Below are 24,446 nucleotides of genomic sequence, written 5' to 3'. Positions count from 1 at the left end.
CTAGTAATATTATTTCTAAAGGCAATCACTTTAGTGTAGTTAAATCAAATTACTTATTTTTTACAATTTTATGTTACATACTTTCTGATCAATCATGGCGTTTTGCCAAAAGTACACCATTTGAATATCATATGATTAAAGCACGAACTAATAATGTTCATTTTTCAGTCCGAGCTTATACGTAATGGAAAGTAAGCGAGAAGTCCCGGGCGCAAAAAAAAACGCATTGCATGTCGACGATAGCTGAATGCATAACTGACATTGAGCACAATGTCCAGCCTAGGGAGGTCTCGGGTCTACGGGGATCCGAATTGTGGATATTACATGACGTCTGTCATAATTAAATCTCGGAGTTGATCACATTGTCGAAGCATAGGCGTGAGAATGGCAGCTTCTAAATCGTAGAAAATCAGGGTCGCGACAAGTGTGTTATATTACATAATGAGTTATACAAAAAGGCGCGTTGCTCGGTCTGAGGGATGTGAAAAAATAGACGTCAGCAGCGATCACAGTCTTTTGATGGCAATTAACTCCTGCTACAGTGTCATATGACCTGTACAGAGTAAAGTGACATATAACCTTTAAAGTTTTTTATTTTCCTTCAGATTAATCAAAGGGGTCACTTTAACCAACGATCCAGCATAACATAATTAGGAACTACTGCTGTTTAAAAGTATCATAAAATGTGGAAAGGCCTTAATAGCCTGCAGGAGTTTGGCATGTGTTTCGTACCCACCAATTTTCGCCAAATATCGGAGTTGTTTAACTTAAGACTATTTAGGCAGGTCATATAATACCACAGCAAAATGTTATTCACATCAGACGAATGTGGCAGAGTGGCAGTGCGGTAAATATAAATTTACACACAAAAAATGAATTTACACAAACTTAGAACAGCACAAAATACCGTTGTTGTGTTTTTAAAGAGAGTACTAATCAATCGGTGTTCTTTGTATATCATAAGAAAACATAAGAAATATTTCGTTTAGAAGAGTAAGTGTTTTTTATCATATACCCGAACATAAGGTTGAAGAGAGCATGCATGCGTTATAAACTGTCTGTTGTTAACATGAGCAATGTGTCACACATTGAAATATAGTTGCGGCGAGATTATTTAAGATGTCCAATATATAGCAAAATAGTTTAAGTATTGATTAACATTCTTATCGTTTACACGTATGCAAATATAACTATTTTGTTTAAAACTTTTGTCGAAACACATCAAAATTTACAAACTGATCTTAAAAAGGAAATATTCACATATTTTGTAAAAATGGTGGCGCTGTGGAGTAGTGGTGGCGAGTACAATTTTCCCCGAAAGTTGATTATGATTTAAGTTTTTTTGGAGGAATACAATAGGGTGATATTTTGTTAAGTTGTTTTACCTATCGGTTGTGGCTATGCGAAATGCATTAACGAAAGTGATTACATCTCGAATACAGTAGACTCTGTGTCTGTGTATTTTTCAAAAGCATTGACCCCTTAAAATCGCCAATACGATTGCAAATGTAGTTTTCTTATCGAAGTACAGCCAACACATATGTTGTTCGTATTAGAATGCAACTAACATGTAACAAAAATGCATGTTAATTACACACGATATCCGTATCCGTAATGGCATTGTCGACTATCTAAACATTGTGACAGACGTCCCTCACATTTTTCAATTCATTATTGCCAAACTATAATCGTAAAGGACATCGTAAAATGTTGATATTTCTGATGAAATATACCTTGGTGTATCAAACAAAACTGTGTACATTCGTTCGTATCGTTTTCAACATCCTCCAGTTACGGGTCGTAACCGTTACTAATGAAAACTAAAATAAAATTGCAATATCCGTTGAATATTGCACCCCCATCAGCTCCCCTTTGGAGCAAACGGCACCATCCGTCACCTGCTTCGGTGCTTTGGTTGTATAGTGCACTCACTGTACTGTTTACCAGACAAAAAACATCAACCGTGCTGCATATTATCATATCGAAGCGATAAAATTGTAAGAAAATGAATGCGTCTAGATCAAGAGAAAAAGCTTTGTGTGTACAGTAAAAGATTAATAATACAAATATTGGAAAGAGATTTCTGTTGAGATAAGACTGTTACTATTTAACGGAGTTTTAAAATGAACATTTTTCATTGTAAATAGTAAAATACTAAGTAGATGGGTAAAGACGGTCATGCATTATGAGAAAACAATTAATATTAATATTTTTGAAGTACTGAAAAAGGAAAAATTAAGAAATCGAAATATATGTTTTTATTATTTGCTATTGTTTAGCAGTCTTCGAAATGAATTCTACATAATACTAGCCTTTCAAAACGTCCTTTAATGTACATTCATCGCATTTGCTAGCAGAAGGGAGATTACTGCGTGTGATACTGAAAGTGTGTAGGAAAGTGTAATGGTAGCGTATAACCTTAAGCTATTCAGGGAAAGTTTGTATTCAAAATCAATATTTTCAGGAAACAAAGTACGGCTCGTTATTATGTTATCAGTTTTTAATTGTAGTTCTTTTAAACATATTGCCCATCGCATTACCTCAAGCAACTTGAAAATTATCAACATCGTTATTATGCCACTTATGAACTGCTCCCTGTTAAGCTATATATATCTTTGGCAAAGATCAGATAAAATCGGTGCAAAATATAGTTTACAAGTGAGTAATACACTTCATATTACTGAGTTATATTTTCCGCTTGTAAATTTAAAAACTTTTATTGTTTGTGGTTATATATTCTGTCGATCTAAGCGCCTAAGACTGATTTAAGCGCTTAAGACTAACTACTTTAGTACAATCAAATAATAATGTAAACACATCATTGTTTTGGATAAGATTTGAAATTTATTATTTACATGGAAATGGAACAATATATATATTTCAAGTAAGCTATGCATTGATAAAATATCGAAGTTATGTCATGCGATAGAAGTGATATATGAACTATTTAACACTACATCAAAGTTAATCATATCAAATTCTACTTTCGATTTCAAGAATTTTGGATTCCTACTTTCTATTTCAAAAGATCGTTGCAACGGGAAGGAAATACACATTAATGGTGTTGCACACTATAAGTATATATATATATATCATTGAAAAAATTGTATACCTTTTAAATGTTATGAACGACAATGTTTTGATTTACTATATTCTTTTTTGTTTCAATATGTGTTGAAGGATTAATTAAGTGCACATTATATTTCAGTCGGCTAGTAATCTTAAAGGCAGATAGAAAAACGCAATGTGCTAATCATTGCTCTTATAATAGACAAGGCCAAATCCCTTAACCGTAGCCAAATCCCACAAACTGGGGCACCTTTACTTATTCTCTTTGTGTTTTTCGATGCCAAAGAGGGACGTGTACCCCTCTGGTTGGATTGAGAATATACCAAAGAGCGAATCTCGAAGCCAAAACGCTGTAAAACGATTAATGAGGTATTGATGGTCCCACATCGCTAACATTTTGTTACAGGCTGTTTTCTTTAGAGCAATACCAGTGGTCTTAGTCGAAGCTCCATAGAATGCATACAATATAGTTTTTAACCCACCCTTTTCCCAAGTATATCCAAAATATTGACCATGCTAGAAATTATTATCTTGCCCGCGTACAAAGATAAAACAAGTACCCGTATGGAACTTCTTTTTATTGGCATCACACAATTAACTCCCTTGTTGAAGACCGTCGTCTGTATCGTCATGAAAACCTCGTCTTGTGGCACAAATTAAAATCCTTATTAATTATTTCTCTCTTGAAATGGCACCATAAAAAAATAATGCTGCACTCTCATCAGAACTATTTAAAAAACGATATGACTATTATCATAATCTGATTCACTGCGAGCATATCCGTGACAACCACGAATTATCACATATCTATACGCACATCATTTTCACTACGCAAAATAAGAGTTTCAGCGAAGAAAATACATTTTTACTTTATTTTGTTAAACTGAGGTGGGAGAAAAAACATCTTCCATGGGCGAGTGTGTAAGATAGGTTCATCCCAAACCTCGCGCAGGGTGTTCTGTGGAAACTCGGTTAACTTCGTTTCCTCGTAACACCCTACGCTCGGGTTGGGATGAACTTATCTTAAACTCTCCGCCATGGAAGATACTTACGTACGAGAATTCATACAAAAAAACGTGTTTTCTTCGCGACATGCAGTTGGACAGTTTATCCGACAACAACGGTATAAAACGCCACGATTGTAGGAAGATTTGATGAGTTGGCCACGGTTGTGGGATGAACTAGGTCATTAATCGAGGTTTTTAAAAATGTGGCCATTTTTGAGATATAACCCACGAGTGTATATACAAAGTATGGTGCACTGTTACGTTTTCAGGGTGAATAACGATGGAGGTTTCCGGGAGGAAACTCCAAGCAGATGCATCCATTGTGGACATGACCTACTGCCAGCCCTGCTCTAAGGATGGGGAGAACGTACCTCCGGAGTCTTACTGTATTGTCTGCGAGGAGTTTATGTGCTCGAACTGCACCAGACTCCATAAAAATCAGAAAATATCAAGTTCTCATGCTCTCCTTGGCAAGGGTAGCATGCCCACATCAATGCCATTACAGTCAATGAAGCAGGATAGCACTGAGCCTTGTGAAATTCATTCCCAAGAAGTTATAAAATACTTTTGTCCAACCCACAAGACACTCATCTGTGGACACTGTCTCGCAACAGATCATCGGTCGTGTCATGTTGACATTATATCTGAAATAACGGACACTTTTAAAGATCGAGAATATGGACATATCAAAAATACAATTGCGGAGTTACTAAACAATACCAATATTTGCCAATCGAATATAGAACGCAGCATACTGTTTGTTACAAAACTAGGTGAAGAGGAGATAGCGAAGGTGAGGAAATATCGTATTCAGATAAACGAATATTTCGAACAAAGAGAAAAATATCTTTTGAAAACCATACAGAATATGAAGGAAATTGATGAAACACTTCTAGACTCGTTGAACCCAAAATGCGAGTCTTTAAAGTCCAAAGTATTGGAAGTGAAGTCGAAACTTGAGGCTCAGGAAAACAACACAATCCAATTATTCATAGAAGCAAAGAGGGCGCAGAAAATAATGGATGGTATGCAGACAGCATTGGCTGACATCATTAAGGAGAATGCTGTCAACAAATATCAATTTCGAAAAGACCCCTCTACTGAGAGGCTAATGACAACCAACAATGGACTTGGCACTATTGAGGAAAAGGGGTCTGTTGAAAAGCAAACTTTGGGTAAAGTGGACTCTATTTTCTGACTACAATTATTTTTCTTTGAAAATGCATCGTCACGTAATTAGATTAGATATATTATCACTGAGTCAAGCATTTCTGGCACAGTTTATCTTTCTCTTCTATTTTGTTTGCTCATGGATTCATGTTTAATAGTGACAATGCTGTAGAACATGCTTCGCCCCCTGAGCACTTGATTATTGGGAGCTAACAAAGGGCAGAGCACGCTTTACAATACAGCCAATACACAACATGAATATAAATGAAGGTACGTACTCCGTAAGGGTTGCTCCGGGTTTTGCGGTTGGATAGGGCGCACCTGAGGGGCAACCTCTTTATCATGGATCCCCAAGAGGCTCTACATATGGTAAAGGAGTGTTTAAGGGTCCATCCCCATTACAAATCGGCTAATTTTAGTCTCAAATGGTGCATTTTAGTATCAATTATGCATTTGATTTACAATATAGACTTAAAATGTTCACACAGACTAAACTCAACCTAATCATGCAATTCAACAGTTTCACGAACACAGGGAGGATCGGCTGTAAGAATACGATATCAAACATTATAAAACATTAAGCATACTCGTCCGTGACAATTGTTCCTTCTTGACAACCGTTATAGTGCGTATAAGAAAGCATACAAACCTTTTGATTCTGGTCTGGTGTTAGCAACACTGTACCTAATTATAGGCCAAACGACATTGTTTTACTTTTCAGTGCCTATATAACTTTATGACAGGGTATGAAGTTGTTTTATATGACAATTTGAATAAGAAAGTTAAGTAAATAAATTGTTCAAGCATTGAACTACAATCAGATAAATTTACAAACTGTTGCCGTCGTTTTTTATCGCTTACAGTGACTGTTTATTTAAATGTCCTTAAAGTTTTAACTGATAAAAGGCAAATATGTCTCCGTTACCATTGCGTATGGTTATATAGCAAGTTGTGTTCATAATTGACATACAACTAAATGAAAGTTCTGTGAAAGTTCTGAGAATTTTTACATACGATCTCAAGTCTTTTTCTAAGGTTAGCTCAGAAAATTTGTTTAAGATACTTTTTCTAGCATATTAAAGATAATTATATGCTCACACACGAATGTATAAATATCTAGCAAACTATGGGATGCCATGCCGTTGAAATAACACCTATATGTATTTTATTGCAGTCGCAAAAAGAGGCAATCTTGAGAGAAGAACTCAATTTCCAGGTCCCATTACGATAGATGTGAGTGAGAATAAATGCATCTTTATCAACACATCACAGACGGCCCAAGCAGCTCTGGGCGCAGAGATGAAAAAGTGTTTTGCCACATTTAACTTGTGTGAGGACAAACGGTCAGTAGAACTTGCATGCACATTGACGTCTGATATTGAAAACTACGCAGCATTGACGTTCAATTGGAAGGGTCGGGCAGTACAAACATTACAACATTTTATGGACAATATATCTGAACAAGATATTACCGTTAAAAAAGACCTTTGGAAGACGGTCAAGCTGAAACTCTCAAAGCTTTATGTAGACCAACCTGATAATTGTGCCATCTATTTGTCAAAACGAAAACTGAATATAAAAGTTGTTGGCATGAAACATGTTGCTGATCAGCTCGTTAGTAAAATTGAGGCCATGATAATGGATGTGACATTTTTAGAAAGTTGGCAAAAGGACTGTTCTTATTAATAAATTCGGAAATGGAAAATGGAAGGAGCTTTTCCTGAATAAAAATGTAATATAAATCATTGAAATGGAACGTGATAATTGTGCTAGTAAATACGTATGTTTTCATTTACATAAACAAAAATACCATATATGCAACAGAATCTATCTGTTTACGAACCAATGCTAGCTAAAAACAAATGGTGATAGTGCAAAACTAGTGATGTTGTCCATAAGCTGAACACAAACTGGTTATGGTGCGTATGTAAGCTGAACACAAACTGGCTATGGTGTATGTAAGCTGAACACAAACTGGTAATGGTGTATGTAAGTTGATCACAAACTGGTTATGGTGTATGTAAGCTGAAAGCAAACTGGTTATGGTTAATGTAAGCTGAAAGCAAACTGGCTATGGTGTATGTAAACTGAAAGCAAACTGGTTATGGTGTATGTAAGCTGAACACAAACTGGTTATGGTGCGTATGTAAGCTGAACACAAACTGTTTATGATGTATGTAAGCTGAACACAAACTGGTTATGGTGTATGTAAGCTGAAAGCAAACTGGTTATGGTTAATGTAGGCTGAAAGCAAACTGGATATGTTGTATGTAAGCTGAAAGTAAACTGGATATTGTGTATGTAAGAAGAAACCAAACTGGCTACGGTGTATGTAAGCTGAAACCAAACTGGCTATGGTGTATGTAACCTGAAAACAAACTGGCTATGGTGTATGTAAGCTGAAAACAAACTGGCTATGGTGTATGTAAGCTGAAAACAAACTGGCTATGGTGTATGTAACCTGAACACAAACTGGCTATGGTGTATGTAACCTGAAAACAAACTGGCTATGGTGTATGTAAGCTGAACACAAACTGGCTATGGTGTATGCAAACTGAAAACAAACTGGTTATGGTGTATGTAAGCTGAAAACAAACTGGTTATGGTGTGTGTAAGCTGAAACAAAACTGGTTATGGTGTATGTAAGCTGAAAACAAACTGGTTATGGTGTGTGTAAGCTGGAACAAAACTGGTTATGTTGTATTTAAGCTGAAAACAAACTGGCTATGGTGTATGTACGCTGAAAACAAACTGAGTATGGTGTATGTAAGCTGAACAGAAACTGGTATTTGTATTTTTGATAAATATACTTGTTTGCGATTGGCAATCAATTCAATTTTAACTTTTGATTACAAGTGAATGTTATATTACATATTCATGACAATTGATGTGTGGCGTACAAATGCTATTTTGTCTACTCTACATTGTTTTGTGTACACATATTAAAATTGACCTGACAATTATCACTTACCATTTAAAACAGTTCCATCCCATCCCCCACATATCTGACAACTTTAACATAGCAATAGGATGTTAATATAATCCGACGGTGTTCGGAAATGACAACCAAGGTTGACGCTATTTTACCGTTTGTGTTTTTACATTTGCCTAGAATGGCTTCCTGACTATAACGATAATAATAGTTTTCAGTTAAACAACAAGTTTGTTCTTTTTACAGTTTAAAGTATGATCCAATTTGCATTAAGCGATTCCAATTAACAGTAAGGATGCTCTCATTTACAGAAAGGTTATTCCAATTTACAGTAAGACTATTCCAATTTACAGTAAGGCTATTCTAGTTTGCAGCAGGAGTATTCCAATTTACAGTAAGGCTATTCTAATTTACAGCAAGACTATTCAAATTTACAGTAAGGCTATTCTAATTTGCATAAAGACTATTGCAATTTACAGTAAGGCTATTCTAATTAACAGCAAGACTATTCCAATTTACAGTTAGGCTATTCCAATTTACAGAAAGGCTATTTCAATTTACAGTAAGACTATTCCAATTTACAGTTAGGCTATTCCAATTTACAGTAAGGCTATTCCAATTTACAGTAAGGCTATTCTAATTTACAGTAAGTCTATTCAGATTTACAGTTAGGCTATTCTAATTTACAGTAAGGCTATTCTAATTTACAGTAAGACTATTCTAATATACAGTAAGACTATTCCAATTTACAGTAAGGCTATTCTAATTTACAGTAAGACTATTCCAATTTACAGTAAGGCTATTCTAATTTACAGTAAGACTATTCCAATTTACAGTAAGGCTATTCAGACTGTTTATATTTACAGTATGTGGTCAATGTATCTGTTAAAGTCGTCAAGCCTTTATCGAGGACAAGTATTTTCTTTGTCACACATAATTGAGTAGACTCGTGCAAAACGAGTATTCCTGCATCATAATACCAAGATACAAGACAATTTATTTCACGTCGAACAAGGTTCAATAACGGCACTAGATCGCAGCTACTTCCGGACAAAATTCAAATCAAATAACATATTAATGATGCAACGCAAAGCCTGGAAGATGATAGATAAATGCATTCAAATAAGATTAATGTCAAATGTTAATGTTAACTAGTATTAGCGAAATAGTTAACAAAAAAGATATAACATACTCAACATATGAGAAACTAAAAATCATGACTGCTGACTAGAAAACTTGATTTTTTTTAAAGCTATGATTACAAGATTATTCAGACGATATATTGGAAAAATAGATTTAGCTAAAATCCAAAAATGCAAATAATATTGAAACAACAGCAGATTTCAAAAATAGAATACAAAAAGCAGCGCAAAGGACATACTATTACAGATATATCAGAGGAAAATAACACATATGAAAAGAAAAATGCACTTTAGAATAAAATTAAATATAGGATGTTGAGCATGCTAAAATAAATAGAGAAAAGAGGCAAAGGGTTTAATAACTTTTTTGCATATTCAATAACTATTAAGACATTTATACATAAACAACACTACCAAAGCAAAAACAACATTAGATTTAGAGCAGTCTAAAAAACGAAATAAAACTACTTAGCATTGATATTGCTCAAAATGTTAATACAACTGATATGATTATAACAGGTTACATTGTGGCATCCAAAGTTTGACATTAAAGCAGCAAGGTACAGGTTAAAAATGTTGTCAAAGTGGGTATTATTCCAACTGATCATGTATGATTCGTTTAAATATTTTTGATAGTGTTGGAAGTTTGCTGACTGGTCTATTATTCTTTTAACCGATGCATTCATTAAACAAGCAAAAAATGGATAATCTCAATTACACTAAATGATTTACTGTAATATTCCTTTTTCTACCAATTCAAAGCATTAAAGGGACTGTGTCACAGATTGGCGCCAAAAAAAGTTTTTTCTGTAACGAATCTCAGGACAATTATCTAATAGAATGTGTTACGCTTTGATATCAGATAATTGTAAACAAAAGTACCAAAATGTAAAAAAAATGTGTCGGAGAGCGGGTTCGAACCCGCGTCGCCAAAATTGAAGTCAAGCGTCTTACTAACTGAGCTAATAAGGCTTGTTCAAATCGGGTGACATAATTAATCTATACACCTACCTCGGTAATATCCCGTGATAACACCGACTAGCCAATCACGCATAAGGAATGAATTCTACCTGGTAGACATACCCAGTAATCTTTTTAAAAGGAAAAATACGAAATAACTGCTAAACTTAAATAAATTGTAAACTATGTGGTACTTCAGTTAGTAAGTTTCAATGCATTGTACACATCGATGTCAAGTTAATGTCATTTTTCGACAATTTTCTTTTTTTCCGCTATTTTATCATCTGTGAGACAGCCCCTTTAATTTGCAAAATCGACCAACATTTGTTTAATGTCAGAGTCTAAACGCTTCATGGGAAAATGTGTCATCCGTTTTTTTTATATATGGGACGTCATACACATGTGTGCACAGATGTCAACCCTATTTATAATAATTGGTCTTTATATCAAACAGTTTTAAAACTTCTACACATACCTTAACATAGGTCACGCAAACCAATAAGATGTTCACGGAAGTTATTCTTCTGGGGCCGTTCCAATAAAGTATTTTAGTCGTTCCTCCAATTATCTTAAATCTGTACTAACCTCATAAATGGCGGCTCATTAATGCTGTTGTTTTTTCCCTCAACTTCGTGCTCATTTTGCACTCGCTTTTGTTCAATTCATTCACATATGTAGCAAAATAATGGGAAATGACACTAAGTTAGTTCCAAATTACGACTGATAACGACCTTTAAAGATCTTTATTGAAACAGGCCCCTAAACATCAGCTTAGTAAGAGAGTTTGTATAAGCCTTGGCAGTACCTCTTAATCTGTTTTCTGGCAAAAACAACTTGATTAAGACTTATGTTCTCCCTTTCACCTTTTTCAAAGTGTTCAACATTTCTGTGAAAAAATAAAGCGGTGTTGGAAAATGCTTTAAAGACATAGGACAACCCTAACCCTGGGACATAGTGAAAGCAAGTTATACGTTATAATATTATATTGAAGTCCTGCAAAACCTGTTTAAAGTGCATGCATGCATACTTTTTGGATTTAACCACAAGACTTGTAAGTATGATGCTGATCCCAACAGCTGCCCCTGCTTACTTCAAATAGTTGCCTGTGGCCTCAATTGGGAAAATCAGTCTTGACCCTAAAAATAATAAATAAAACATTTTATGGGCTGCTTAGTACGTCATGGGACACAATACAACTATTAATCATGATTTGTCGACGATATCTCAACATATTATAAATATGTTGAAATATATTCTTGTTAATGCTTAGAGATTTGTAAGTCACAACACTGAACTGATATATTTCATTAGAATGTCAGTTGTTTGTTTTGGTGCTATTGCCAAAATCCCACCTATCGGGAATTAACGAAGCATCATCTCCTCTCCCACCCCAGCATCCGGAACCCCGCTCCCTATATGGCGCGGAATCCAGTACGCTAAAGCGTTGTGAGATAAAAACCGTCATTATTAAAATATTACTATTGCAAACCATCGAATTTATTACAGGAATATTATTTGATTATCGTATACATACACATGTTGGAACAAGCATTTTCAATATATGACTTACTAACACAGTGGGTGTATACCACGTGATATTATATAGCCCCGCCTTCGGTCTTTGTCCAGCTTTTGATTGAGAGTTTAGTTTCTTAAAACACTGCGACAAACTTTTCATAAAACCGCTGTCTGATGGAACACTGTCAAAACATCATTTTGAAAGGAGGTCTGTCGAAGTGTTTAAGGAAACTAATCATCTAATCAAACTCCGGTAACTTTAGGCGGTATAGACTGTCCTTTATTTCATTTAAAATGGTTAAGAAGAAGAAGAAGAAAAGTTATCTTTGTTTTAAGTCATCATTCGAAGCAAAATGTTGCCTTCCGACGTAGCATTTGTGACGTAATTTATCACGTAGTATATATATGCACACTGTAACGTGACACATATAGTATTGAACTTCTAAACATGAAGGTCAAACATAACATAATCACAGCAATTATCTTGTACCATATTGTCAAGCTTATATTCTATATAATGAACTATCGTAGTTATTTATTGCATGAGAAAAGCTCTACCTACTAGATACCGTTCTAATAGAAAAAAGCATACTCAGAAAGAAACCCTCCGATATGGTACAAATAACGGATATAACACAAATTAATACCACACAATGGGAACTGGAATTCTCTCGTAGCCAAATAGTCATATTGTGCCATAATGAAATGCGTTGTCTTCCTTAACGTTTTATCTTACCGTGCAATAAATAGCGTGCGAATGTATCACAACGACATTCATTTATACGCATGCTACTTATTGAACGTTGTCCTTAAAAACATGCGATAAACATGTACCCTGGATTCGGAATCAAAATTGATAAAGGGGTTTTATTTTGCCATGAGGTCATACAAACCCTCGCGAATGAAATTAAACGCTCATACTGAGGCGCTCGTGCAACTGTACCCACAACCCGAGTTATTTAAATCTAACGAACGCCTTGAGCCTTCATGTCATAAGGTCATCGTGATTTAACTTATATACTTGCGCTTAGGCGTTCGACAATAGTTTCAATAAGTCGGGTTGTTCGTTCAGCAACTACTACGGAACTACAGAACTCACGGGTGCTCTACAGAATACTCGATGGAGCTATACGTTATAAAAAGCATAAGTAACGAGGCAGGTGTTATAAACATGTAGGCCACTTACTGCATCTATTTAGCATATATCTCATGCTTTTATATAACATATAAAATACACGTTGACCACAGTGTTATACCTAGAAGTATTTGTAAAACTTATTAAACACTTTCCTTGTAACTTCTTGGCTTTCATCCCCTGTTTCCAAATTGCGGACATATGATCAAAGTCTGGACCCAAATTAAGTTGCATGTACGAACAAGGCAATTGTCAAAGGGAACCATAGTGCCATAATTCTAGTTATAATGATGAAGGGGAAACTACTTCTATACATTACATTTCAAAGACGACCAGCGGTTAAAGATAAGCAGATGGATCATACCAAGATATAACATTCTCTTATATTTTGATTGCGCAGCAACATATTGCAAACTACAATATGTAGTTGATTTAGTTATGCATTCAACGTCATCGGAAGAGAATATGGTTATGGCACCCGTCCGTGCGTACGTGCAACATTTTTTTGTGACCGCAACTTTCAGGGATTACTACTACCGATGCCTAGTTGTGCAGAAAGAAAAAAAAGGGATTTGCTCCACCTGGTCGCGAGTTATGGCCCTTAAATTCGAACAACATCTTATTGTCATGGGCGTCACAGGTCATAAAATATGGTTCTTCCCCACAACCAATTTGCATATTTTATGCCTTATATTGATATAATTGTTACTTTTTCACCTTAAAAACGCATGAAAAGTGACACAAATACACCAAATCTAAAGAAGGATGTCTTTTCAACAATATTCTGAAATTTGAATATTTTTTAACGACGAGGAGCGTAACAGGTAATAAAACCACTGGGCTACCCAACACCCGTTTCGCCTATATTAGAGGTATATATGAGTGACATAGAGGTGACATAAAGAAGGTTAAGGGTATTTGACATCACTTTCAGGGGTGGCATAAAACATTGTGCTTTTCCACGTATGAATTGCCTTTTTTACAATCTTGCACTCCCGAAAATGAACTATTTTACCGTCAATAGCATTGTTTTCGTTATGAGCCCGCGAGCCCATGCTATTACGAAAGTTATGCAACATGTAGGGTGCAATAAGAAAATGATGTTTCTTCTAAAATTTCGGACAAAATCATACAAAAAAATGCCTTGAAAGTTGCAGGGGTTTCAAGTTGCAAAAGGATTCCTTTATGTACCCCCATCACATTAGGTCATCTGTTTCTACCTTTGGTGAGACTTATCCGCTTTAATAAGCAAGCGCGCTTTTATTGCGCCACCGAGGCTCACGGTCAAGATCTTTCATGTGAGGAAGCTAACCAGCTAGCTTACGGAACGTCGGTGGTTCTACTCAGGTGCCCACCCGAGCCTGAAAATTGACCGGAGAGGCACCAGTGGTCTTACTCTACCAAGTAAAGCTGGAATGTCCACACCATAATGTCCTCGTAAAGAGGCGGGAGGGTCATAAAACTGAATAACAACAACAACATCGGCCTCAGCCGGTATAGCTGTTTTTTAGATGCGTTGTTATGCTACCGCAATTCGATGAATGGAGTGCATTAAGTTGCCTTGCCAGTCTTTTTTGACATCGGTCGACGTAATAATGGTCGAAAAGTAAACATATTGTATTGCCCTGATATTTGGTATTTTTGTACGATTCAGATATTTTATATTCCCTTTTTTTTAGCAAAGGGCTTTTTCGTACAATTAATATAACATTGAAGTATCTGGAGTAAAAATGGCTTATTATTTTCGCTGCATTAATTTTAAAAACTAGATTCGGATGCTCTTGACAAGGGAAACAGAATGATATTCTAAAAAAATTGACACTTTACATCAAGTCATAGCACAAAATTGCGATTAATACTATAATGAAAATTGCATAGTTTAGCTCTAACACAATATTGACAAAGAATGAATCCCAGTAGTAAAATTACAAATTATCATCATTAACTTTTATTTTGCTATTTTCCCTGACCTACATCTGTTATTTTGTCATTTCCGTTACAGTGATTGGTTTTGAATTTATTTTTTTTAATTTTTTTTTTGACGAAAACAATTCATTTAATATATCTATGATATTGGTGTGAAAACCGTCAGCATCTCGAATTTTGTATGTTTTTGGGAATTTACAAGGCCATGTTTAAGAAACAGACTCAAAACGGAACATAACGTTTATTTTATAGAATAAACAATCAAACATTTCAACATAAACTCAGGTGATCCAATAATTTCATTGTAACAAAATTCATTTTATATCTACACATTTTATAAATTGTTGATAACAATACTTTTAAAATTCAATAAACGCAGTGTTTCGGAAATGATACACTGGTTATGGTAATGATGGGTGAGTTACGGAAATGATTTCTAAAATAGGTTGTAGTATTTAAAGACATTTTAATACATTCATGGAATGAAAAACTCACGAGCTTATAATGTCAAAGGTACAAGGGTAACTATGGAACAAAAAATCTCAGGAACATTTAACACTCTGAACCACTGGCCATATATAATGTAGATATAGCGTTACTTGGGTAAAAATGCTATTCTACATTGCTTTCAATGGCATCAAACAATTTGTCATCTATTTTCATATGTCTCTTTGTAACTGGTTGTGGTTCTGTGCTCAATACTGTAATGACATTATCAATGTGATACCAGCAAATATCTGGTAAAAGGGGCCAGAAATATCTATTTTGTGCATGACCTGTACATGTAAATCAGATTCATCGACATCAAGGACTTTTCCTGGATATGGAATACCGTCGTATAAGACCATGCAAAACTGACCAATCAGCGACTCATCAACAGTGTCGACTGGCAGTAACAAGGATTCGTTGACCTGAAATTACAATGTTAAGAAACATCAATGTACCTGCTAGGCAGCAAACCCAATATCTTATTATAAAGACTTTGATTATAGAATTATGTTTAGTTATAAATAAGTGATCACGATATGCAAAATCATTACGCTATTGAATTTAGTGTACTTATCGCATAAAACAACATTTTACCTGTTTTGCATCACGTTTGGCATGATTTTCACCCCTTACCAGATCAACATCACCAGCTGAGGTGTTCATAAGTGAGGGGCACTGAGGCAGCTGACTATCAATAATCTGTTAGGTAGAATTATATCAATGAATAAAATAATCACGACAATATTTAATTCAAAGTTAAATTTTAACCATATTAATACTTAAAAGGAAAAACAAAACAATTTTCATTAAGCCTGTGAACAAATAACAAATATGATAAGTTCATCAGGAGCAGTAGTAGTAGCGACACTATTGATATTATGTTAAATCCTGCAGATTTTCATTTTTGTTTACCTGCGCATCAATGAATGAGCACTTTGAATTTCCATAGCAAGAGCATATGTTGGGACGACTGCAAAAGCATGACAAAACCCTGGACAGCACTTCTCCTCTCTCCTTTACCATGACCTGCTCATAATACAGAAAAACAACATAATAGATGTTATTCTCAATTCAATTTCATAACTATTCAAAACCATTGTTCATTTTCCAACAGTAATATTACTTTATAAAACTGCATATATTTAAAGTAAGTAAAACTGCGTGTACAAGATAGAAAAAGTAACCTACCTGGTGGATTTTCATTGTGTTTGGGACAACTTTAAGCTGCTTGGGCAACTCTTTCTCTATCCTTTCAACTGCCTCTTCTTTCACTTCAAATAACTCAACTGAAGTGTTTGTCATCTTCAAAGCCCTTATCATATCTTCTGCATTTGTAATATCTACTGATCGAGTGTTTACCGCTCTGTCAGCATGCTGCTTTACAGCAGCCCCGATGCCGTCGGCGGCACCTTTACCATGAGAAGCTTCAAGAAAGTTCCAGGTACCCCTTTGAAATCCCAGTTCAAATAATTTGGTTGAGAATAGGTAAAAGTTCTGCTTGTTGCGATATTGTGTGGTTGGGCCATCAGACAGAATATGTAGAACACTAACGTTGCTTTTCTCTTTCAGAAACGTCATAATAGGCTCTAAATGAGCCCAGATTGCTGCTGGATTGTGTTTTAAGCAATCAGAGAAGCTTGTAAAGGAGTATGTCTTCTCCCTGGTGTAAGCAACTCCTGTGTGTAGGCTGACTTGTGTCTGTGATGCTCCAAAGTGAATAGACTGAATTTCCTGGTGGTACTTGCAATTGTAATTCTCACTAAAGTCAATGTGGATTAATACATCTTCAGCTTTCAGGTTTTCTTTCAATCTGCTTATAGCTTGGTATTGGTGTCTTATGTTAAAGACATGTCTACTAGCTCTCTGTGCTTCAGCCTGTATTTCATCATTGAGTTGGTCCAACGTACCCTGATCCTTCTCTTTTACTGTTTTTGTCACAGTTCGTACTGTTTGGGACCCAACTTCATCTTTCTTTGGTATTTCAATGCGCTTGTTTCGCCAAACTCGCCAGACAACTTGCCTTCCCCGGTCAATATTCTCATTTAATGGAATACTTCTCCCTTTACACCCATTGCACTCCCTATACATGCATTCTTTCTTGTCCAGGGATCCATCACATGTTAAACACTTCAGAAGGTCATTAACACTTCTTGAGTGGTACATATTGTTGTTAATTGCTGTTGTTAGTTTCATGTCCAAATTGTCGTGAATTTTACAAAGGCAGGTTTGTCTATCTCTAAATGTAGGCTTAATGACCCAAAAAGGTTTTAGTTTGCAAAACAAACTGTAGGATATTTTCTTCTTTTCAGAGATATATTTAGCATGTAAATGCTTAATATCATCGTTTAACAGGCGGATCTGCTTTTTACATCCTTTCTGAGTTATTGTTGCCTTTTTGTCAGCTTTCATTCTGCTATTATCGTCTCTTTCAAAAAACTCTGTAACTTCTTTCTTTTTAGGTGCTATAGATGTGATTCTTCTGATTTTTCTAGATTTCATTTGGTGCGTCGTCATTCCTAGGGCCTTTGTAGCAAATTTTCCTAATCTATATTTCTTCAGTACCTCGTAGCTACAAATCAACATTGAAATTTGTCTTCTTTGCTTGTAGCTCTTTTCTCTTCTGTACCTGTCTCTGATATGTTTGATGATCACGTTACTAAATTGCACTGCTTTTTCAGTCTCGTTTTTCATTTTACTGGTAACATTCTTCACCTTTAATCTTTGGCTTCTCTTCTTGTATTTCTCCTTTAATCGCCTCTCTTTATTTAACTCAGTTGTCAGCTTTAGTATCCTTCTGTAGGCTTTTGCTCGATCCCGGAGCTTTTTTCTCCTTCCATTTCTTTGGGCTGCTTCTCGGCGACTGTTTTGCTGAAATCTGTTTTCATCGGGGGATGTTGGTGGAGTCATCATTGCGTTCATATCTTTTATTCGTTTTGTTCTGGCCCTTTGACTTTTTCTCCATGCTCTACGTGTTTTGTTTTGTTCACGTGGTGTCATATTATCAATAGATTTCACAACCCTCTTTCTTTTTTCTTCAAGTATCGTTCATGTTCTTTTAGTTTATATTGGGCATATTTGATTGGGTCTTCTTTTATACGTTTCCGCCAGTTCGCTACCCTTTCTTTACTTGTCCCGACCATTGTATTAACTGTTTTCTTTTGAGAAGTATGTACTCTTTTGTATCTTGAACTCTTTCATAAAGATCTAATGCCCTACATGCCCAATCATTAGTTTTTGGCTCATCACTGAAGAGAACTTCGCTCAGTTGCTTTTGGGTTTTTCCCAGACCTTGATCAAGTGCATCCAGCTCACGTTTAAACGCTGAAAATATACTTATATTTAGCCTTTTTATAATTGTATTTGTTCTTCATTTAACATGACAAACTGAAAACAAATATTATCTATTTCATGAACTATATATGCATATATTATTTTATTATTTTCATAATTATTATTATAAACATAATTATAACTATTATTAATATTATTAATTTATTATTATTATTACTATTATTATTATTATTATTATTATTATTATTATTATTATTATTATTATTATTATTTTTATAATTATTCATTTTCATATCATTTCCGTAACACTACTATCATTACCGTTACAATTCCACAAGTTACGGAAATGAGCGTTACGGTAATGATTTATTATTATAAATTACCCTCTATGGGGCCCCACCATGCTTTCAACAACAAAAAATGTCATGTATTTTCGAGGTATGAATATGAATAAAATACTTGACGCTAATATGTTAATGTAGTTAAACCTCTGTTGAATGCAAATGGTAAACGGTAATGATACTTCTTAAGTGTACGCAAAAAGAAGTTCACTTACCGATCAAGAACTCAGGAAGAGGACTGTTCATCTGTTCATGAAAATGCCTCTTCAAAATTCGCGCTTTTCGAAACAATGTATGACGTTAAAAAGTATGAGTATCCAAGGGAGGCAAAAAAGCAATCAATGATTTTATTAAATTGTTACGGAAATGATTTTACTCTGAGGGACATTTATTTGGTGACAAATTAAACACTAAAAAATTAGTTGCCACAAAAAATACATACTTCTAAGGAAACAGACGTCACATTTTATTTGTTGTCTTTATTAATTATTGTATTAGTTTTGTTATTGTTCCATTATTTATTGTAAGATTTACGCCTAATAGGTTGGGGGACATGGCATTTTTGTCTATGTTACTGACATCAACCAAATATTATAACCTAAAAACAAATTAGTTACACATCTTTTTAGGTTCACAATAAGTTAAAATCTTTTAATGATAGAATAAACATAAAACATGTTTAGGATTTGTATTTTTGAGTTGCCTTTAGGCAAACTCTCTGGAGTCATGTTTGATACCATATTTCAGAGTTACACTATTTTTCGCGGACCCCTTGATTCAGGTAGAATGCCGCGCTGAAAGAAGTTCCATATCTATCATGTTTTCCACATGCCTAGTTCAATTATTATGTGTGATGTGTCTTAATAAATCATTTATTGTGCGAGTCTGAAACTCGATTATTTGCATTTTGGTCAAATGAAGGTATTAAAAATGATTTATCCTGTCTCGTAGTAATTTATGCTTTTACATATTGTCAGAGGGGTGAGCGCAAGACTGTGTTAAGTGTAAAGCAATAAAGAATGCACTTAGCACAGTCTTGCGCTCACCCCTCTGTCAAATTGTGCAGTACCGGGTAATAAAAGTAGTCCATTGAATTTCCCGCCAGCTTGTCAAAACCCGCCCAATTCTGTGGTACTTCGGCTAAAAGTAGTCCATGAATGTGAAGTGTCGGGCGTGCTATTTTGTTATTTCATTAAAATAAACGTATGGAAATTAAAAAAAATTAACGTCGAGAAACGTTTGTTTTCATAAGTGATTTATATACAATTCATTTTGAATGTTCGACTAAAATATCGCGGAGGAATCGTCGCCAGCTTCAATCCGGGCTAACTCTTCTACAAACCACAAACTATATCTGGTAAGTAGCCAACTATAACAAATTGTTTTTCAATTTCTTATTGTATGTGTTGAGTATTTTTCAATCATAGCAGTGCATTGTTATTTTTGTCTTGTGACATATCTGCACAATTTACAAAGCGTCCGAAGTCAGTCATTTTTCAAAAACTCTGGGCATCGTTCAACAACACCGGAGCCTGCCATTTTGTAAAATCTCGGCCCTCGTTCAACAACAACGAATCGACAATCAGCAGTTCCGTTTGCATGCACTTGAATATATTGTCATTCACTTGAGTTTACTTTTTATCGTAGGTTATTTATGTTTGATGTTCTCTGTGCATTTTTAAACAAACCATTTTTGCACAAATTACGTGAATTCGACTTCGGAAAAACGATCCGTCTTCGTTCATTTTAGCATGCATGGAATAATTTCGTAACCAAGCCTTATGTTTATCTCGGGTTATATATGTATGTTGTATTCCGTGCATTTCTACTTAACGTTACTCGAGTGCGCATGCTAAATTTAGGTTATCATTTTACTGCGCTATTCGCCCCCACCACCATTATCAAACACGTACATTTGGGATTTTTTTATTGATGTTCACACTCACAGACATGTATTGAATTGACATATTAAAGACTGGTTAAAAATCAATTAACATTTTGTTTACATCAAGAGTTTGATAATCAATAGTTTGAGGTGTTTGGAATATTGGATACATTGTTACAATATTGTAAAGCAAGTATTTGAGAAGCACTTGTGACTTTTTTCATCAAGTGTTTACATCACACGTGTTTGAATATTGGAAACGAGATTTTAATTGTTAAGTGTGTGTTTGATCAATAGTTTGATTTTAACTTTTTCATTTTTATTGGTCGAGCTTCTTTGATTCTAAGTCCTTTGGACTGTATTGAGCACAAAGTGTATTCTAAGTGTTTTCTCAAAGTGTATATATATAAAAGTGAACACTTAAAAATTGATTGCGTAATTGTTATACAAAGTATACCATCACCCATACATAGAGCTTATTGGATAGAGTGTAACAGGATTTGCCCTATGTGTCTGTCTAGCCGTACACATGTTCGTGTCTGATCCATATCTCCCGTCATGAATAAATGATTTTTTAAATTTTACAGAAATGTTAACCACATCCAAGATTATGTGTTGCAGGTCAAAGTTCAATGTCACAAAGCTTAATTGTCATATATTCTACTAATACAGCTAGTGACTTCATATTTGGCATGTAGGTGTACCTGATGGAGCCACCAATTTTCAGTGGTAACATTTGAAGGTCAAGGTCATCCTTCAATGTCAAAGGTCAACTTTTGAACTATTGCAGATACAGAATTGATACTTGACATGCATGTGTATCTCATTAAGTTGCAGATATTCATTTGTAACATAACACAGTCAAGGTCATCCTTCAAGGTCAAATGTCAAATTTATTTGTGACAAGACCCTTTGGGCGCATTGGTGTTTCAACTTCACACTTTTATTTACCATCGCAAGGGTTACAATTTGACAGGGTAATAACTAACGTTTTTTTTTGTGTGCAAATTTAATGCCCCTTTACAGGCAGACAAATGTTGGCATACATAAAAGATGATGATTGAAAATAAGCATTCAAAAACTTCTTTATGCCACATCAAAGATGTCGATGTTATTTCTCCTTGCAGGACAGCGTTGCCACTACAGTAATGGTGAATGACAAAGAGGTGAATGTGCGGACCATTACGGTGGAGGACCGTACTGGGAAGGTGAAAGTCAGCCTGTGGCGCAACATTGCAGCAGAGCCTGTGGTGTTGGGGGATGTTGTTGCCATCACCAATATTGTTGTCAACAGCAAGAGATATAACAATGAGGAATCCCTGTCGTCAACACAATTTACAAAGATAGAGGTAAATGCTATATCTTGGAACATACAAACATACATGTACTCGAGCAAAAGTTCCTTTCCAACTCCTCTGATCTACCTAAACTATTTGCAATGCACAGACTTGAATTTTAGCATGAAGGTGCATCTCAATGACCCACACATTTTGAGGGTCCACTTGTCAAGGTCACATTCAAGATGTAAAATTGCCATTAACTTTTCATCCATTTGACAAACTTCATATTTAACATGATATTGCATCTCAGGAAGCCGCTCATTTTTTTAGCGGCCATGTTAAGGTAAAGATGTCCCATCAACATCAAGCGTTTCATTTATGAAATGTTTATACTACCCCTGGCAATTACGCATGCAAACTATTTCGATAGTGTATTTGTCCCATACTCTAACTTAAAAACTACTTGAAAGAATTAAAGGAATTGAAGGAATTTGATTGAAACTTGCAACTTAGATAGATAGCAATGTGAAGTTGTGCACTTTGCAAGGGTTATAACGCTTGGTCAATTTGTTGCAGAGTTATCTCCCCTTGTTCCATAGTTTAATAGTGTAAACTTTGTCCAGAGCATACTATGACAACTACTAGATTATATTTGATAAAGTTTTAAACAATGGTAGAGCTCAATTAGAGGAAGTACAGTTTACAAATACCATAACCCATGTTTGCTTAATGACAGAGTTATTTCCCTTTGTTACTTTTTCTTGTCCAGTGCATAACTTGAAAACTACCGGATGGAATTTCATATACTGCATACAATGGTAGAGCTCAATGAAAGGAAGTGCAGTGTACAAGAACCATAACCCCTTTATGCTTAATAACGGAGTTATTCCCTACTTTATTTATATAGGTTACTGACATGCCAAACACCGAGATGACGGCCACCATTCTAGGACTTGACCTGGGTGATGTGGAATCCCAGTTACTCACAGAACAGGATGGAATCTTCAATGTATCAAACGAAGTGCTAGTTGCCGCCTTTCAGTGTCAGTTGGAAGACATTACAGCCAAACTACCAAAACACTGAATTTCATAGCCAAAGGACAGTCTGTGGTCACCTTTAATGAGTGAAAAATCATGTTCAAAGTTTATAGTTTAGAGATGTTTGCTTTTCATACACTGGAGCATGACAGTCTGTGGTCACCTTTAATGAGTGAAAAATCATGTTCATAGTTTATAGTTTAGAGATGTTTACTTTTCATACACTGGAGCATTCATAGTGTTGCCTGTTATATCATTCCATCACCAAGAATTACCAAACTTGCTAGCTCTTGACCTGGGTGGTGTGGAATCAAGCTTAGTCACAGAACAGGATGGAATCTTCACTAAATCGAACGAGGATCTAGTTATCACCTAGGATTACCAAACTTAGTGTGAGGATGCATATATTGAATGCAGCGTTCCACTTTCATCAGTTTCATGTCCTTCTGACGTTGACCTTTACATTTGATCTTCATTATTTAGAGTAATATTCTTGATGAAAATTCACTTTAAAACACACAAAAATCTATCTTTGTCTGTTAGAGGACATTACCTATCTGTCATTGATGTGACAGATTGATGCATTATTTGATGTGAAAGTGGCGTATTTTACCTATTATAAAAGTCATTTGAATTCAATTTGAGAATTTTATTTCTCATAGTTCCTGCCCACAACTGTCAATCATTATGTGAACCACCAGCCGCGTTTCACAATTTTACTTTAAAGGTACCAGTATGAAACAAGAGCAGCAATGTGCCAATCAACCTCGTGTACTTTTTAATTGGCCAATTGTAAAGCACGCAACGGTTCGTAAACTAATTTACAATCTGGGGTGGGAATCATGAGGCATTAAAATCCTCACACTTTATTCATTTTGGTGTAATTAGGGACCCCCACACATCAATGTGGGAGCCCTATAGTAATCACCCTGTTTGTCTGTCCGTCCATTCGTTTTTTGTTTTTCTTCCATAACTTCAGTATTTCTTAACACATTATCCCCTATGCTATATTTAGATTCCGACGTCATTTTTATATTTTTAGCTAACCAAAAATAATCTTGAAGGCTTGAAGTATCGGTTTATCTCAATGGTTTTAAAGGCATTATGGGATATAGAGCATTTGCTCCTAAGTAGCAAATGCTCTATTTCTCACAATTTCTTCAAACATCAGCCACAATAATTGTGCAATAATGTGTCTCTAGGAGATAATGAGTTAATGGAATTTGATAAAACTTCATACAATAGTAAAGCTCAATGGGAAGA

General features: G+C 35.2%; 2 protein-coding genes across 4 annotated transcripts; both read left to right on the top strand.

The window, feature by feature from the left end:
- The first annotated feature begins 2,582 nt into the window (after positions 1 to 2,582).
- Positions 2,583 to 8,256, top strand: LOC128210321 (E3 ubiquitin-protein ligase TRIM71-like). 3 transcript variants are annotated; one of them, XM_052914592.1, is made up of 3 exons: positions 2,583 to 2,658; positions 4,346 to 5,251; positions 6,421 to 8,256. In XM_052914592.1, the coding sequence occupies exons 2-3, from the start codon at positions 4,357 to 4,359 to the stop codon at positions 6,930 to 6,932; spliced, it is 1,407 nt and encodes a 468-aa protein (XP_052770552.1). In that variant the 5' UTR covers positions 2,583 to 2,658; positions 4,346 to 4,356; the 3' UTR covers positions 6,933 to 8,256. The 3 variants fall into 3 exon arrangements, with proteins under 3 accessions (XP_052770552.1, XP_052770551.1, XP_052770553.1); XM_052914591.1 differs by lacking the exon at positions 2,583 to 2,658 and adding an exon at positions 2,729 to 2,884; XM_052914593.1 differs by lacking the exon at positions 2,583 to 2,658 and adding an exon at positions 2,915 to 3,077.
- Positions 8,257 to 20,233: 11,977 nt separating this feature from the next.
- LOC128210828 (uncharacterized) lies at positions 20,234 to 23,229 on the top strand. The gene is made up of 3 exons (XM_052915182.1): positions 20,234 to 20,337; positions 21,993 to 22,214; positions 23,053 to 23,229. The coding sequence occupies exons 2-3, from the start codon at positions 22,014 to 22,016 to the stop codon at positions 23,227 to 23,229; spliced, it is 378 nt and encodes a 125-aa protein (XP_052771142.1). The 5' UTR covers positions 20,234 to 20,337; positions 21,993 to 22,013.
- The last annotated feature ends 1,217 nt before the right edge of the window (positions 23,230 to 24,446 follow it).

This window comes from Mya arenaria, chromosome 12, assembly GCF_026914265.1.
Source record: "Mya arenaria isolate MELC-2E11 chromosome 12, ASM2691426v1".
Classification (NCBI taxonomy): Eukaryota; Metazoa; Mollusca; class Bivalvia; order Myida; family Myidae; genus Mya; species Mya arenaria.
The sequence above is the reverse complement of the archived record's forward strand: the minus strand, read 5'-3'. Positions and strand labels throughout refer to the sequence as shown.

Bases quoted from the DNA above. Each gene is read 5' to 3' on its own strand.
- LOC128210828 (XM_052915182.1), top strand. From the start codon at position 22,014: ATGGTGAATGACAAAGAGGTGAATGTGCGGACCATTACGGTGGAGGAC. The intron at 22,215-23,052 runs GTAAATGCTATA...TTATTTATATAG, and splicing joins CACAATTTACAAAGATAGAG to GTTACTGACATGCCAAACAC.
- LOC128210321 (XM_052914592.1), top strand. From the start codon at position 4,357: ATGGAGGTTTCCGGGAGGAAACTCCAAGCAGATGCATCCATTGTGGAC. The intron at 5,252-6,420 runs GTAAAGTGGACT...ATTTTATTGCAG, and splicing joins TGTTGAAAAGCAAACTTTGG to TCGCAAAAAGAGGCAATCTT.